Genomic DNA, 18,830 nt, shown 5'->3' on the forward strand with positions numbered 1-18,830 from the left:
TCTGCAGCTCTACTAAAATCACAAAATCCCCACCTCTAATATAGATCTACTAACACAGAGTTACATTTTGGTGTGAGCAAATAAAATAATAAAATTAAATTTAAAAAGCTGCATGTACATTATCCCGCTTATTACATGGCTACTTGCCACATGAGGAAAAAACTGGACATGATATGTGAATTTGAAATATTTTATTAGCTCATTTTTACCGAACGCGGACCTCCCACAAGGAAAAGCGTTTTACTTTCGGTTTTAAGGTTAGAAACGACATTCAAATGACACAAACAGGCAATTTGGTTTAATTATTTGTACATATAATGTCATATATGTCATTTAAAGATTTAATTTGTAAAAAAAAAATTTGGTGGAGCAACCTCTAGATGCCATCTTTATACATATACACACAGATTATTATACAATATAATATGCAATTTACATAGTACACTATACAATACAATACAATTTATACAATAAACATTTGTAATACACAATATACACAGTACGCTAAACAACATAGATGTAAACACTGTGTGTGTGTGTGCAATAAATGTTATGTGCAAATAATCAGGAAGTGACAAGTACTGAGGTAGGAATGTTGTCTTAAAGGAGTCATATGACACGGCTAAAACGAATATTATCGTTTGTTTTAGATGGAATGCAATGTGTATACACGATTTAAGGTTCAAAAACGCTGTATTTTCCACATACCGTGCATGTTTGTATCTCCTCTTTGTCCCGCCTCTATGAAACGCGCAGATTTTTTACAAAGCTCATGGCTCTGAAAAGCGAGGTGTGCTATGATTGGCCAGTTCACCAGTGCGTAGTGATTGGTGGAATACTGCAAGCGCGTGACGGAAATGTAACGCCTCTTACCGTATTTGGAACATCAGGTTCCTCTTCAATTGTACTGACAGGTACGCCCACCTTACTTGAGTATACATTTGGGCGGTCTTAGTCAACTCATGACCTAGATTTGTGGGGGTGTGGTTACACGAGGCGTTCCAGGCAGGTCTGGGTGAGCATTCGCTTTTAGATAGAATGCATCTTTTGTTCCCACACTTACATTTTTGCAATTTTACGTGTCTAATACATGCATGGGCAACTTATAACACACCAAAGACACAGAAAAACACGTATTCGCGCTATATGACCCCTTTAAACATGGCTATTATAATAATAATATTGCACAGTAGGCGGTGTGTGGGGAAGGGATTGAGGTCTCTGGGTACATGTGGAAGATGGTGCCCTGCCAACTGCCCTGTGATGGAAGCTATTCTTGAGTCTTGTTTTGTGGGTATACAGTGTCCTATATCGTTTCCCAGACGGCAGGAGGGGTCTTTACATAATGATTGAAATGTTTCAGACCATAGAAATTGTATTCTGCAAATGTTTTATTTTTCTGTCTTAATTGACAGCATGTCACATAGAGTTGAACTTGTTTTAAATCTACAGTAAAACATTGTGTTGTATATTATTGTTAGTTTTCAGCTTTGCGATAATCTGTGGAGTGACTGAATTTCCTGGTGTTTGATTTCACAGATCTTTCTAAAGGTGGCTAAAGATACAGGTGTTGACGTGGGATCTCATGGTAACAACTCTGAATATTTATTCAATTTTACACGTTCATGTCTCACTCTCTCTGACAAGTTCATGTGACACATTTGAAAATATCGACTAGGAAACTCAAAGAACAATTTGTTGATCTGCACTGAAAACGCCCCAATGTAAGACAAAAACTAGTGACTAATACTAAAATACTCGCAAAAAATTGTGACTAATATGACTAAGACTGATGAATTTAAAGGGATAGTCCACCCCCAAAAAAATTCTGTCATCATTTACTCCCCCTCAGTTTGTTCTAAACCTGTATAAATATCTTTGTTCTGCTGAACGTAGAGGAAGATATTTGGAAGAATGTCAGTAACTAAAAATATCTCACCCCCCCATTTACTGCCATAGTAAGGAAAATAGATACTATGAGATTCAATGGGTTTGAGATCTGTTTGAGACATTCTTCCAAATAGTTTCCTTTGTGTTTAACAGAACAAAGAAATGTATACAGGTTTGGAACAAACTGAGGGGGAGTAAATGATGACAGAATTTTTATTTTTGGGTGAACTTAACAGCCTTTAAAGGAAGCAGTCCCAAACTAGTATATTTTAATTTGAATGCAATTGTGTTGATCTGAGCCACCACAGTCATGTAAACATACGAAATGTCACATGTTGCATGCTTGCTTTAGTGAAGTGATGTGTGATTTCTGAGGTGAGAGACTTTTTATTTTGTGACAAGTTACGTAAATAACAAAAGAATAATGACACTGACATTAAGCTTTACAACATCTCACCTGCGTGATATTGAATCGGGACAATGCGTTTTTCTCAGGCGCTCTACCTAAACTGCATCTGTCAACAGTTTTCATGCACATCTTTCAAAATAAAAGTCTCACATCAGAAAAACATTTAGAATTACTTTTTTGTTGTTGTTGCTGATGTTGTTTCTTTGAATGTACACTACACGACCCAGTCGTAACCTCACTTTTGGGTTGTGACCCACCAGTTTAGAAACACTCTTCTAAAACATTAGTCCCCGTAAAACGGAAGTTGCGATCGTTTTTACTTCCGTATTCTGACACATTTTCGAGTGAAAAGGAATTTCAAAGGAGAAAATTAGTGGGCGTGGCTTGCGTTTTCCACTGCGAATTGATTTTGAAAGTTGACAGTTGAAGGGGAGAAGTTAACGGATGCTCCGGCCAAGCCGTCTAGTTTACGTCCTTTCAGATGGATAGTCATTACAGGGCGGAAGTGCATTTTCAGATTTTAACTGAAGATTATGAGGGTACATGAGTTTTAAAAAGAAAATGACCTACATTGACAAGCTATTTACAATAAACGCTGCAATAGTTCATGGAAAAATAAGAATTGTCACTTTTAATTTCACTGGGACTTTAAATAACTGTCTGTGTTGCACAATCACAATGGTTTTTTTCTCCATTTGGTGCTGCATCTACACCTTTAAATGGATAGTTTACCTATAAATAACATTCTGTCATCATTTTTTCAGCCTCGTGTCATTCAGAATAACTTGTGTTTTCTGTGGAACACAAACGAAGATTATTTGAGAAATGTCACAGTGGTTTTGTGTCCATACTATGGAAGCCAATGGGCAGCAAGGTTGTTTGGTTACCAACGTTCTTGAAAAACTTCTTCTTTTGTGTTCTGCATAAGCAAATAAGTCATACAGGTTTGAAATGACAAGAGGTCGCGTAAATGATGAATGATTTTTTCATTTTTGGGTGAACTTTCCCTTTAAGAAATTAAGTGACCTCTGCATATCTACTGTTTGTTAAAACAGGTCTGTCTCTTTGGGGGCTTTATGATTCGTCTCAGATAAGAACAAGCCACTTGAATAAGAGCTGGGAGAAGTGTTGCACCTCTGAGTGTGTGTATGTGTTAACGTTGTGTCAGATAAGAACAGACTCGTTGAATAAGAGCTGAAAGGATTGCAGCTGCACACTCCAGACTAACCTCTGCTCTGTGTGTGTGTGTGTGTTAATGTCTCGCAGATAAGACTGTGACTCTTGAAGAAACGCACAGAAGCCTCTCAAGGATATCAGGAATACAGACCATCAACTCTGCACTGGAATGCAAAGATGGCGACGCTGTGAAAAATGGTAAACTGTGAGACGCACACAAGAGCTTATACTGTATATACACATACTGAATCACTCAAATGTTTTAAAAAGTCAGATACAGAGAATGTCACGACTTCGTACAATATCACTGTTCCGTGTTGTTCTTTTCTGACTGAATCTTTCGTTGCTTTTGATGCAGAGGTGAAAGTTCGATTCACTAGTCGAGTGGAGGGTAAGTGCAAACAGTGTTTTTCCAATTTAAAGTTCACCCAAAATTAAACTTTTGTCACGTTGTTGCAAACCTGTTTAAATGTCTTTGTTCTGTTGGTTCTGTTCTTTGTTCTGGGGAAACCAAACAGTTCTGGGGCACCATTGACTACCATTAGGGATGTAACGATTCACTGTGAGCCGGTTGAAAATCGGTTATAATGAGTGACGATTCAAATCGGTTGAGGTGTGAACTGAATCGCAATACATTTTTTGAACAGCAGGGGCCGCTATTTTCACTGCAAATCTAAACGTGGACATGCTGATATTTCTTAAATGCAAAACAATCCAAGAAAAGCTCAGACAGTATTAGTTTGTTTATATTAAAGAGAATTTTTCTATTATTAATTTGTTTTAAAATTGCAGTTTAGTTTTGTTATTTGAAATAAAACATTATTTTATTATACAAAGAAACGTGAAGCATTTAAGAAATAATGCAAGGGAAGTTGTTCATTTCTAATTTGTTTCAACTCATTTTGTAAAAATAAATCGTGAGTAAATCGTGAAGAAATCGCATCGTGAGATCAGAATCGTGAATCGCATCGCATCGTGAGCTGAGTGAATCGTTACATCCCTAACTACCATAGTAGTAGGTTTACCTACTATGGTTGTCAATGGTGCCCCAGAAGTATTCTTCGTGATGATGACAAACGTTTCATTTTTGGGTGAACCATCCTTTTAAATATTACACTATAAAATATTGACTGATCTAAATATATGTCATGTATGTTGTATAGGAGAATTATTTGTTGTTTATGTTACAGACACCCAGCGCCCCATGTGCGCGAACGGAAAGGGGTCTTATGTCATCACAGGCTGGTCTTTGATTAGACAGCAGTTTTTAGCTCTTTTTATCAAACGCTTCCACCATGCCCGCAGAAGCAGGAAAGGAATCATTGCTCAGGTAAAACCCTCACCACAGTACTCTGCACAGACAACCACCAAATTGATTTCAGTCTCAAACAGAGCAAAACAGCCTCTTCCTTTCAGTCGATGTCTCAATCGGTTTTTCACAATCTGCAGCTGTCTGAAGGGGCTGTAATGGGTTTAGGCCGGTCTGAGTACAGCATGAATTCGAGCGAGGCTGTTTACCACTCTATGCACTGGCCCATCACAACCAACGCTTGTTGAAAATTGAAGCGTGAGCTCATGAAATGAATGCGCTCCACAGTGAAGCATGAGAACGTGTCCCGGTGTCATTTCAGTGAGTTAGGCCCGTGGCTCGGTAAATGGAACATACGCGTTGGAGTCGTCTTCCGCCCCCTGCAGTTATTACACAGGCTTGCAGATTCCTGTAAGGCCCCTGATTTGAAAGCCTTGAGCTTCCAACCTTTCGTTTGTGTCTGAGGTACAGTAGATGTGAACAGAGTTGATGACAAAGAAAAAACGATGAATAGATGATGATGAAAAGAAAAACTGCTTAAAATATGTTAATAAAAAGAATTGGTTTCAGGTGCTTTTGAAAACCTTTTATACAATTGTTCAAAAATCATTCTTTTTTTCTTACGTGAATATAATTACTATTTGTTGAATTTTTACCATTTTTCAAACTTAGAGGGACAGTTCATTCCAATGACATTTGTTCTTCTGCAAGACACAAAAGAAGATATTTTGAAGAATGTTGGTAACTAAATAACATTGACCCCCATTGTATTCCATTTTTGGACCACTGAGACATTTCTCAAAATACCTTTTTTTTGTTTCACAGACGAAAGACAGGTTGTGAATGACAAAAGAGTGAATAAATGGTGACAGAATTTTGATTTTTGAGTGAACTATCCCTTTAGCTAAGCTGGCCATATACAATCCTCTCTCTGATGTATTTTAGGTTACAAAAAATAAAACTTGGAAAACGGTTTATTGGAATCAAATATTTGCCAAAAAATGATTGGAAAAACTTCAACTGAACAAAAATTGAAATGTTGCCTCAGAAATAAACTGAAGTAAGTTTAGTGCACTAAAATTCTAATAATGAAAACAAACGAATCTTAAATAAATCTCAATCATTATAAACCAAATAAAATCTTCATGAAATTCACGTTTTGTGAACCTCCTAGTATTCATAAACATATATACGATTCTGCTGTTTTAGTAAGCCACTTTGGTTCTGTCAATATGGTGATATTGTACTTTTCATGGGTCCAAATGTACGACAACGCTTGCTAACACCACGTGCTACACGTTATGATATCATTCTGAACACTATTACCGTTACTACCGGCTTTATGAAGGTTGCATGTCCAAAGCACAAAAACGACAACAGTGTGCACAGGTTTGGTTTTACGTTTTGGCTGATGCTCATCGCTCTCTCCTTTTCTCTCCAGGGAGAGATGTTCTATTGTTTTCTCCTTCTTTATTCCCGGTGCGTTCGCTTGCTGCGGCACATTTACATTTTTCTGTGTAAACAGAGAGTGTTTGAATTGGGTGTTTGAATTAATTGGACAATCATGGGGTGTAATTAATCAGCTGGAGTGAGGCCTTGCCACCGTCTCTCTCTCTGCGCTGGTTTCGCTCTGGCTGTCAGCAGAGGGATGGAATGAAAGAAAGACATGTAGAGAGATAGAAGAGAGGAAGAATAGAGAGAAATTAATTATGCTGGAAATGAAGGGTGACAGCACCAATGTTTAAAAGTGTTTAATCAATCCCTTTTACACATTTAACCGAGCCAACACAAGCACACGCAGTACATCTGCCAGAGACAGAGAGAGTTTGCAATTGAACGGTACTCCAAATATTCAATACAGTCTTCTATAAAAATCTAAGCACAAAAAAATTACTATCCGTGACTATATGTATTGTATGTGTTTTTGACAAATGCTCATATTGAGAGCTGTGTGTATGCATACTTTAAAAGTAGTAATAGTATAGAAAGTGGGCATTGTAGTATGTAGTATAAAAAGTGATTAGTCTTTAGTGGGTGCAGATGTATTAAGCGGTGTGTGTATATACGTATGTGTCAGGTGGTGATGCCGGCGTTCTTCGTGTGTTTGGCTCTCATCTTTTCTCTGATTGTTCCTCCGTTTGTGGAATATCCCAATCTGGAGCTTCAGCCATGGATGTACGGAGCGCCACAGAACACCTTCTTTAGGTACACACACACCTTAGCAGCCTATTAGTGAACGCCTTACACTGTAATTTGTTTTTATAAGCAAATATGTGTTAGTTCTTTTAGAAACAGGACCTCTAATGTGTCAAATCTTGTGTGTGTTGTAGTTTTGATGATGCAGGTGTAGTTCAGGTGCAGAAGGTGACACACGCTTTGCTTAGTTCTCCTGGATTTGGAACACGATGCATGAGCAGCAACCCCATCCCGTGAGTACACACATGCTCATGCAAACACACACAATCATGCACGCAAACACACATTGAGGGTAATGCTTTCTGTTCCTCTATTAGTAAATACCCCTGTAATCCAGCGGGAGGCACTGATTGGATGACTCCTGCGGTAGATCCGTCCATCACTGAGATCTTTAACAAGGGGAACTGGACCATGGAGAATCCATCACCTGACTGCCAATGCGGCACTCCTCAACGCAGCATCATGCTTCCGGACTGCCTGCCCGGAGCCGGAGGCTTACCGCCACCTAAGGTCAGTAATCACTGACATGGTTACTATACCTTCGCTAAAGTCAAACCATAGCCTTTATGTAAATTCTTATTTCAACTATAATTTAAATGTTTTTCAAATGGATGGATCAAAAATGCCTTTACAGACGTGCCTGTGTAACAGAGGCCAGCTAGTGAAGAGCTGTGCAGTGTGTAAACCTCACTCCCCGACCTCAAGAGGCGCTCTAGCGACAGATGCTAGAGGCTGCGGTCTTTAGCCTCTTCGTTAGAGCGCCTGACTCCATGCCGGACCGACCCGGTTCAAGGCATGTCATGGCTCTGCCTCACTTAGCCATGTTTTTCTTGGTCCTGTGGCAGAGCCATGACAAAGTCTTTGGTTATGTGTGGAGAGAAACATATTATTGTCCTTTTGACAATAATATGCGTTCTCTCCAGTGTCTAGTCATTGGCCCCGCCCCTCTCGTTTCCTGTATTGTTTCCCGGCCGTGTTTGATTACCCTCACCTGCCCTGTGTCGTTATCCTTCGTTTGTCTTCCCTATTTAATGCCCTTATGTTTCTTTGTTCTGTGTTCGTGGATTGTATGTGCTTGTTCCTGTCCGTACCAGTGTTCAGTATATCCTCCAAGTCAAAGTCGAGTTTTGTAAGTCTGTTATTTTGCGTTTTCCTAGTATTGTTCAGTTTACCCAGTCTTAGTTATTCTATGTCCCGGTTTTTCCCCATCGTGGGTGTTGTGTTTTATACTTTTGTTTTTTCTTACAATAAATATATTCTTTGTTAACCCCTTACGTCCTGGTCGCCTGCAATTGGGTTCTCAGCCACGCAAGTCGTGACAAGGCGGGGCCAGTAGATCCGGTTACACCTGGTCGGTTATACTCGCCTTCGACTTCGTTTGTTTTCAGATGCGCTGCTGCATGCAGTTACTACATGAAACTTTGCGATGATGTCATTTATGTTTCGCGCACACTGTAAAAAATCCAGTAAAAACAAAAAAATAAATTTCTGGCCGAAATTGTCATGGAATGTCCAGGAAACACTGACAAAAGTATGCATGTAACAAAAAACACTTTAATAAGGGAAACAAGACCGGGAGAATATAACTACACAAAGAGGTTGACATTAAACATAACATTTAAGACTAGAAAAAGGTACAGGGAACACCGGAGTGAATATATACAGTTCTGATGATGGGGCTGATGACTGGCAGGTGAGGGTGATTACAAACGACGAACTAGTGCTGGAACGTGGAGGAGCGTGGGTGATGAAGTCGAAGGGGGAAACACTGGGAGAGACCGAGGGAAACCGTGACAGACATAAACCGTAAAATAACAGTTCCCTTTCTGTCAGTCTCTTGACGTTGTGTCGAGTCGACAGAAAGGGGTTTGAACTTAAGAACCTATCATCTCTGATTGTACTTTTAAAAGGCCAATGAACTTGGCGAATGGCATGGCATGGCATGCCAGTCTCTGCCCCGTACATACGAGTAAAAAGGAAGATGGCGTGCCCATTCATTCACCATTTTAAGCTTCGGAATCTGCGAAGCTTAAATGCTGAGCGCATTATCTTCTGATTTCTACTGGATTCTACGATGCAGAGCAGCGGATTCGTCCTGGTCGTAGTCGTAGTTGCCTGGTCAGCGTGTACTTGTCGCCAGGCATGTCTCGCCGCTGTAATCTTGGATGTGACTGCCTCATCCTCGAACCTGACAGGCACGATACCTGCATCACATGTCTGGGTCTCCAACATGCTGAAGTAGCGTTCGTGGATACGGCATGTCCGCACTGCGAGCACATGTCGATCAAGGTATTGCCACAATTGGCTGTGTTCAATTTGGACACAGCCACATCATCGTCTGCTTTCTGTTCCGCGGCGGCTGCCAAGCCATCTGCAGAGGCGGTGGTGATATGGGGGTTCCCATGGAAATTAACCCATCGCAGAAAATGGCTGTCCAGGCCCCGTTACGCTCACCTAACCTGTCTCTGATGGGTGGCAGTAGACCGTCCCATAGCAGATCTAGGAGGACGAGGTGTCCATCACGACATCGGATGGCGACTTCCTGGCATCAGACGCTGATGTTCCCCTGGAGCTCCCGGCTACGGCCGGTTGAGCCCAGGACGAGTCTGATGCAGAGATGTCAGCCTTGCTTGCCCGGGCCGCCGCGAGCCTCGGGTTGCAGTGCACCGCACTGCCTTCCCTGCAGTGCTCCTGGCTGGATTCTTGGAACCTGGATACGGAGCGCAGTGGCAAACTGCGTTCCGTCCCGGTACCTTTTTATCCGGAAGTGCATGAGGAGCTTACGAAGACCTGGAATGCCCTCTTTTCGGCACATTCACGTCAAATGAGCTCGGTCGCCCTGACTTCCCTTGACACCAGAGCAGCTAAGGTCTACGTCGATGTACCCCAGGTCGAGCATGCTGTCGCGGCACATTTGTGCCCGCAGACTGCCCCCACCTGGAGGGACCGACCAAGGTTCCCTTCCAAAGCCTGTAAGTTTTCGTCATCTCTGGTGTCGAAAGCTTACACTGCTGCGGGTCAAGCTGCCTCCGCACATCATGCCATGGCCATCCTGCAGGTCCACCAGGCTAAGGCATTGAAGCAGCTGTACTAGGGAAAGCACGACCCAGCGGTTATGCAGGAACTGCGCACCGCCACTGACCTCGCTCTCCGGGCGACCAAGGTGACAGCGCGTGCTGGGTTGAACAATGTCCACTCTGGTGGTCCAGGAGAAACACCTTTGGCTCAACCTTGCGCAGATGCGAGACCCTGAGAAAGTCTCTTCGGTTTGCCTTCGAGGGTCGAGCTCAGGGAGCAGGCTGTGAGTATTCTCAACTATCCTGACGACTGGCTTATCTTGGCTCACTCGCGAGATCTGTTGTGTACGCACAGGGACCTTGTGCTCTGGCACCTCGACTGATTGGGCCTACAGGTCAACTGGGACAAGAGCAAGCTCTCCCCTGCGCAGAGCACCTCTTTTCTTGGTATGGAACTAGACTCCTTACCACCGTGCGCGCCCAGTCAATGTTGCGCTGTCTGATCCTCGTCAGGCAGCAGTCAGCGGTCCCACTGAAACTTTTTCAGAGGCTCCTGGGGCATATGGTGTTCTCGACGGCAGTCGTGCCGCTCGGGTTGATGCATATGAGACCAGTTCAGCATTGGCTTCAGAGTCGAGTTCCCTGGAGAGCATGGCACTCCGGCACGAGGCGTATTCCCATCACGTCTCACTGCCGTCACACCCTAGCCCCTTGGACAGACAGGTCCTTTCTTCGGGCTGGAGTCCCGATCGGGCAGGTCTCGAGGCGCGTCGTGGTGATGACAGACACCTCCCTACTCGGCAGGTGTGCTGTGTGCAACAGGCATGCAGTGTCAATATCAATTGCCTGGAGTTGCTGGCTGCTTGGCTTGCTTTGAAGAGGTTCCTTCCTCTCATTCAGGGCAAGCACGTGCTGCTCCGCTTGGACAGCACGGCTGCTCCGCTTGGACAGCACGGCTGCTCCGCTTGGACAGAACGGCTGACGTGGCGTACATCAACCACCAGGGTGGCATTCGCTCACGGCAGATGTCGCAACTCGCCCGACTCCTCCTCTGGAGTCAGCAGCTGGTGGAATCCCTGCGGGCCACTCATATCCCGGGCTACCTCAACCAGATAGATGATGCGCTCTCTCGGCAGGTCATGCTCTCCGCGCTCCGTACCCTCTTGGGACCTTAATGTGGTCCTTGTGGGACCTGGGAAGGGCCCCATTTGAGCCCCTAGACCTCATCTCACGATGAAGACGGTTCTCCTAGTGGCGCTCGCTTCCATCAAGAGGGTAGGGGATCTGCATGCATCTCTGTGTCCAACGAGTGTTCATCCTCCACTGGATGAAGTATAAGCATTCCATCCATCACTAAGCACTTTCAAGTTTTCCAGGCCCAGTATTGGTGAGTTTCCCTCACGAGGTGAACCCCTATACCTGAGCTAGTGCTCCACATGTAGTGACTCCCCCTCCTTGGGAAGTCCCATCTGACGTTTCCTCACTCTTGGTTCCCCTGTCGGTGAACAGATGACCTCCCCTCGGTGGACTCCACCACTTCTGTGCACCCCTGGTTGGGGCCCCGCACTGCTACTCCAATGAGGTCTCCCCACTGGTGAGACCATGTAGGTATTCCACGTATTATCTCCCTACGGCAGATGTGGTCTCCGTAGCGTTCCCCCCACTCCACTGGAAGTCGTGATGCGGCGCTGCGGTGTTTCATATAGGAACCCCATTCTGTCGGTTCGACACAACGTCGAGAGACCGACAGAAAGGGAATGTCTTGGTTATGTATGTAACCTCAGTTCCCTGATGGAGGAAACGAGACGTTGTGTCCTTCATGCCACAACGCTTTGCCGTCTGCTGCAGCGACCGAGAATGCTTCTCAGGTTCCTCAGCCCAAAAGGTGAATGAATGGGCACGCCATCTTCCTTTTATACCTGTATGTATGGGGCAGAGACTGGCATGCCATGCCATTCGCCAAGTTCATTGGCCTTGTAAAAGTACAATCAGAGATGATAGGTTCTCAAGTTCAAACCCCATTCTGTCGGTTCGACACAACGTCTCGTTCCCTCCATCGGGAAACTGAGGTTATGTACGTAACCAAGACGTTTTTTGACCGTATTTTAAAAATGACATGACAAATCTGTACAGTACAGTTTTGTAAAATTACAGTTACAGTTTCAGTTACATGGAAAATGTGTAAATAATAACAGAAAATTATGGAGGGATGTTACAGTGCACCCTCTCGCTTGTGCGAATGCGCCAAGAACAAACTAGGCTTAATAAGCTAAACAGTGAGATGACCTGAATTATCTCAAAATGCACCAGGTATATATTGTAATTTTAATTGATCCCATGGTGATATATCCACCATAATATATAAAGCTTTTTTTAACATCTTTAATCTAGGTGTCTCCTGAAGTTTTCTGTGCAGTGGTGTTGTGTCAGCAGATATGTTAATCACTCCACAACTCGGAAACTCAAAAACTAGAATCGCTCCTTCAGAATCTTTTTTAATTCTCTCTTCCGCTGTAAACAACTTTCTTTAACACGCTCACACACTGCGCTGACCCAGTTTACAGAAGGTCTGCTATTACTAAACTATGATTGTTGAGCACTCTAAAGAGGATGAGTCCTACACACACACACACATAAAGGAGATAAATCATAGATGTATTTGGGGTGATGGGGGCTGGGTGAATCTTATCCCCTGCCTGAGGGCTTCAGATATATCAAGTAATGCTTTAATTAGACCAGCAGCACACAGATATATAAGCCCTTAAGGGTTTGCTGAAAAGAATCACTTCTTGAGTCTATTTCCCCCTTATTTATTTTTTGACTGTGTGCAACAACTAAAAAAAATGTCTGCACACTTTTTAAAATTTTTATTGCATTTTTAAAGCCCTCATGTTTTTCCTGAAAAGTTCTCTGAACACTTGGAAAATAATAATGCACTTACTGTGATTTACTGATACCATAGATTCTCTACACATGTTTTTTCTCTTCAGAAAACGTCAGAACTTGTGTTAGTTAGCTGTAACAAACTTTTTTATGAATTATTCCTTAATCAAAACAACACAACTGCAGTTTGATTGATATTAATTGGAATGTACAATAAAAATGATGATTTTTGAAATGTTTATGCATTTGGCAGACGCTTAAAGCGACTTACATTGCATGATACTATACATTTGTATTTGAGTATGTGCAATCCCCGGGATCGAACCCATGACCTTGCACCATGCTCTAACCACTGAGCTACAGGAAAGCTATAGCTATATGAAAACTAGACAGCAAGGTCCAAATATTGAATAATGACATAAATAAGAGTTATTTAAATGTATTACATGACATGCTTATTAAAGCGATAGTTCACCCAAAAATAAAATTCTTGTCATCATTTACTCACCCTCTTGTCATTTCAAACCTGTATGACTTTATTTCTTCTACAGAACACAAAATAAGATATTTGGAAGAATGTTTTTAACTGGCCCCCATTCACTTGCATTCATTTTGTGTCAATACAATAGAAGTGAATGGGGGCCAGTGTTCTTTGGTTACCAACTTTCTTCAAAATATCTTCTTTTCTGTGGAAGAAAGAAAGTCATACAGGTTTGAATTAAGGGTGATAAGAGGGTGAGTAAATGATGACAGAATTTTCATTTTAAATCACTTTAAGGCATAACATTAATAGCACAAAATGATGTCCTTGGTGGTGCGTAGTAGCATGCATCCATCATGTTTGTGTTGTTATTTTCTGTGAAACACAAATTCTTTGACCTATCAAATCTGTCAAGCATCAGAAAGTACTAAATACCACTTTTATTACGATTTCTGAATTTCTATTTTAAGTTATATGAATTATGTGCACACACACACACATATATTCTCTCCTGTTAGGAACCTCTGAAATGTGCGTATGTATTCGGATATAAAAGCAAGACTCAAATTAAGTTCCCCTTCAGTCGGTCTCTCAACGTTGTGTTGAGAGACAGACTGGGGTTTGATCTTGAGAACCTATCATCTCCGAGAGGAATTTAAAATGGCGAATGGCACACGCATGCCAGTCCCCGCCATGTGCATACGGGTATAAAAGGGAGGTGGTGGCGGCCATTCACTCATCTTTTGTTCTTCAGAACCTGCATGACAGTACATGTCAAGCTATTCTTCTCTCCGAGAATTCTCCTTCCAGACTGCTGGATTTACAACGCGAAGCAGCGGATTTCTCCCTCTCAGTAGTGGACTTCCCCTGGGCGTCTCAGCCAGTGCCGATCCTAGACGTATGGGGGCCCTATGCAAACCTTTGTGAGGGGCCCTTGTCGTAATAGTTCAGATTAGATGAGCATAACTGTAAACTATAAGATATAAAATGATAAATCAATTAACACACTTAAACAAATTAAAACTGAAAGACAAAAAACCTTAAACTGACAGTAAGAACAATTAAATATAAATTAAATTCACATGTAAATAATCCTTTACCTAAAGTAACACATGGCTCTGGAACCATCTATCTTTTTACTAATCAAATGAGTGATTAACAAAAATAAAACAGAAAATATAGTTTACCCAAGAAAGCTAAGCATTAGAAAAAAAAACATATGAATTATTCTCTAAATGTGATGACGCAAAAATGACATATTATCATTGGGAAAACGAAATACAGTGGTGAGCATTATAGCTGAGACTCACATGAACATTGTACAGCTGGTTTTGTGACTAAGTCATTCCCTGTAAATGCTATTGAAGTTAGAATATGAATGTGTATGTAACTTTGGAGACGGTCCCTAAATTCACGACTATCGAACATCCACAGTAAAACCAACTGTTTTGTAAATATGTACTTGCATGAGTTGACAAAACTAAATAAGACTTTAAAATAGTACAAAAACACATGCCTTCTAGTTCTTGTTCTTTTGCTTCACGTCGTTGCCGTTTTTTGCCATATGTAAGACGCATCATCACATTATGCGCATGTTGTAACGCAACGTAAGGGTACCTTGTGCAACGAGAAGTAAGTTCAAGAAGAAACAAGAAGAAAAGTTAACGTTGCCAGGGAAAATAATGAACGAGAAACAAGGCTGATTTACTTTCCACGGGTTTAATAAGTTCTCACGTCGTCGACTCATCAGCATACATGCGGGCTGAGCAACAAAACATAAGACGTCCCCATATTGGTAAACAAAAGCAAAAAAAGAAAAAGGACAGAAGTCGGCAGAGTGGTTCTCTCGTCTTCCCAAACTGTTCCATCAGTACATGCCGCAACTGCTAAGTGGCCGTTACAATGTCATCACCTGCGCGCACTGCATGATGTCCGAGTATGTCACAGTAATTAAATAAATTAAATATTAAAAAGGAAATTTCCAAATGATTCCTGTAAAGTTTGTAACAGAACACTCCGAAGGCAGAAAGTTGAATCCGCATCTTGTTTACATTATAGTGTTTTTGATTCGGTACTCAAGGAGGCCCCCTGGTGGTGCAGGGGTCCTACGCAACTTGCGTAGTTTTCCTATAGTAAGAATCGGCTCTGGTCTCGGCAGTGGGCCGCAGATATTTCTAAAAGAGCAAATTTCCATTCACAGTCTGCGCTGCGCTTCGGGCATGTCTCGCAGCTTTGTTCTTGGGTATGACAGACTCATCCCCGAGTCCGACGGGCACAACACCTGTATTGCATGTTGGGGTTCCAGCATGCAATGGCAGGGCTCATTGATTAAGGTGTTGCGGTCACGGTTGGCCTCGTCTGCTTCCCGAGCGAGTTCGACTGCCGCTTCGGCGAGGTCGACCACTTCGGCGAGTGGCGGGGGTGATTCAGGGGCGGGTCCAGATCATTTTCTTGTTGCTGGCACAGGGAGTAACAACAATTAATCTGGGGGGCCGCCAAAAAGTAACAAAAATGAAAGCTGCCACTGATAGCCCACTTCAATATGAGCGATCACTTCAATTTATATTGTACAGTTACACACTGTTTGTTTTCATCTTGCTTTTCATGGCCACATTAAATCTGCTGGGTGTACTCTTACCAAGTGGTAACACACAGAACACTAGCATGTTTGCTGTACAGAGTTAGCAACAAGTTAGTGCTTCTAGCTCTGTACAGTGAACATAGCAGTGGTCTGTATAGTAATCAGTTTTAAGCACCACTTAAATTCTTACAATGCAACAACAATATCCTTTAGTAGTGCATAGTGCCAGTTTAGTACTGTGATTAAAAGGAGGTATTTAAATTGCTTCATTAACTGAATAACTGTAAAATCGTGCAGAACACCACATTACACATTTTAAAGCATTTCCCTAATACCTGCATTTTCACCTGGAGGTCCATGAGGGCTGGTCTGGCCCTGGAAATTTTGGCCTGTTTTAGCTGCCTGGCAAAATTCAGCTTGACTACTCTCACACTGCTGGTCACCTGCACTCTCCCTGCTAATTTTCTTCTGTGTCAAGAAATTGGAGATATCTCCCTGCCTCCGTTTCATGCTGTAGTCCAGTGTTTCCCAACCCTGGTCCTCGGGGCACACCTTCCAGAATGTTTTAGTTCTCTCCCTATATGAAACACCTGATTGATGAGTTGAATCAGGTGTTTTATATAGGGAGAGATCTAAAACATTCTGGAAGGTGTGCCCCGAGGACCAGGGTTGGGAAACACTGCTGTAGTCTACATTCAAAACGTGTCCACAAACACAATAAATAGCATCATGTTATTTGTACTTTACCAACATCACAGTGGCAACAATGATATGATACTCTGTTGTTGACTGTTAATTCATGTCACAAAACGCGAAACATACAACGGATGCTAATTAACATCCGTTGTATGCAATTAGTAATTGCTAACGTTACTGAAACAGTGGAGAGATGTTTACGTTTATCCAGATGGAGAGCTAACTAAAGTAAACACACAAGAACAGTTTCCCATGCAAATTGAATCAAATTAGACCCAAATAGACAGTCTTAAAGAACCTGTAGAGTTCTGTTCTTACCTTAACTCGGTGCACATAGAAGCATCACGTTGCAAAAAAGTCAGTGACTGGTGAAGTTATGAGTTCATTAGCGCAGCCGCGGAGCCACTTCCTTTGTCTTTTTTCCAAAATAAAAGCCTTCATTAGTTCTTAACACAGTCTAGTCACAAGGTTACAGATTTTGCTTCCGTTTTAACGTGCAACGTCGGTAAAGAGCTTTAGCGTAATGATTGACATTACCCCGAGTCAATGACAATTGGGGGGCACACGGGGTGGCCAATCAGATTACAGGGGTGGCGGGTACCCCCCGTGCCACCATGGAAGCCCCGCCACTGGGGTGATTGCGGATTCCTATGGATGTCACTCCGCCAGTTTCGGCTCGCGGACCATCCGTGCCCCAGTACGCTCACCTGGCTCATTCCCGACGGGCGGCGGTGTACCATCCCATAGCGGGCAGACTCGACAATGGGATGTGGACAAACTTTCTGTCATAACGTCGGACAGCTACCTCCTGGCATCGGATGCGGAGACCCCTTGGAGCTCCCGCCCCCAGGAGGTCGAGCCCAAGACGAGGCGACGAAGAGATGGCGGCCGTGCTTGCCCGGGCTGCAGTGGTCCCGCCCTCCCCGTAACGCTCATGGCTGACCTGGAGGTGCATGAGGAGCTCACAAAGACGTGGAATATGCCGTTCACTGCGCGTTCCCGTCTGACGGGCTCAGGAGCTGTTACTTCCCACTCCTATTGGATGTTATATGCTGTTGTGACTGTATGTTAGTATATATGACTTCAAAACACCCCTGTTAGGGTGTCCAGGCTTAGAAATGTTTTATATTCACAAATAAATGAGGGAGATTCACAAACAAATTATTGATTCACAAATAACCACATAAAGGGCCAGAAAAAACTGTAAATCATTTGATTTTACGGAATTTTACTGTTTTATTTTGCAGAATTCAAGTATATTTGAAATCCGGTAAAAAGTCAAACTAATAGACTCCAAATGTCAGTGTAAAATAACCTAAAAAACATGTACATTTTATTATACGTAAATGTTATTTTAGTCTTTTTTCTGGCATAATGTTTTTTTTTACTTGTTTACAGTGTCCTTATCAAAGAAACCTCAGAGTAACTAAAAATAAGGTGCATTCACAATTCAAACAAGATTTGTTAAAGATTTGCATTTCTTCAGAGATTTCTTTCTGCGTATCTGTAAATTATATTTATTTGTGGATATGAAATGACTTTGAGCTCATAAAAGAGTTTTAGTGATTCTGCTCTCAGACACACACAATCATACAAGGTTTCTTTGATCTGCTACACATCTGATATCACACAGTCAGTACAGACGATTCTTCTGGTCGACTCTCGTTCTGTCTGTCTCGCTGCATCCTTGATAAGTTAAGAGAGGAGGCAGACGCACCATACGGGTTTCTTAATGAAACGCCGGTTTCCATCGCAACAGCACGCAGGAGTTACGTGTTGGTTAAATCTGTGAAGTGAGTTAGCGGGGTTTGGACTGCAGGACGGTGGTGTTTTAGAGAGTTGCGATAATCAGCGCGCTTACTGCACTGCATTCTTTGTTGTTTTGTTCTTGACGTGACAGCACATACTTAGTCTTCCCCGTTGCATTTACTTTGTTTGCAAGATGATAGTCTGACGGCTCGCCCACAGACTGCTAGTGATCTGTTGTCTGTCTGTAAAGCTGGCAGGCACTTGTGAAAATCAAAAGCTTTTATTCGATGGCCTCAATGTTATTCAGCATCTGAGAGGAAACGTCAGCAGGTGTTTAATGGTCCTCAAGAAGATCTTGTTAGTAAATGTGCCAAAGTTTGGGCAAATGCAGTTTTTCTCTATGTAATCACTGAAGCAAGTTTTTTAATGAAATTTGCTTCTAT

At 42.4% G+C, this 18,830-nt stretch overlaps 1 protein-coding gene across 3 annotated transcripts in view; it reads left to right on the top strand.

Moving 5' to 3' along the window:
- Positions 1 to 18,830, top strand: part of LOC130555841 (phospholipid-transporting ATPase ABCA1) — a 136,304-nt gene that overhangs the window by 81,098 nt on the left and 36,376 nt on the right. For all 3 annotated transcript variants that reach the window (XM_057336360.1, XM_057336350.1, XM_057336368.1), the window contains exons 26-32: positions 1,540 to 1,588; positions 3,566 to 3,673; positions 3,834 to 3,866; positions 4,666 to 4,805; positions 6,862 to 6,989; positions 7,115 to 7,213; positions 7,298 to 7,490. In XM_057336360.1, coding sequence (XP_057192343.1) covers positions 1,540 to 1,588; positions 3,566 to 3,673; positions 3,834 to 3,866; positions 4,666 to 4,805; positions 6,862 to 6,989; positions 7,115 to 7,213; positions 7,298 to 7,490 — 750 coding nt within the window. The remainder of the gene's footprint in view (positions 1 to 1,539; positions 1,589 to 3,565; positions 3,674 to 3,833; positions 3,867 to 4,665; positions 4,806 to 6,861; positions 6,990 to 7,114; positions 7,214 to 7,297; positions 7,491 to 18,830) is intronic.

This window comes from Triplophysa rosa, linkage group LG1, assembly GCF_024868665.1.
Source record: "Triplophysa rosa linkage group LG1, Trosa_1v2, whole genome shotgun sequence".
Lineage (NCBI taxonomy): Eukaryota > Metazoa > Chordata > Actinopteri > Cypriniformes > Nemacheilidae > Triplophysa > Triplophysa rosa.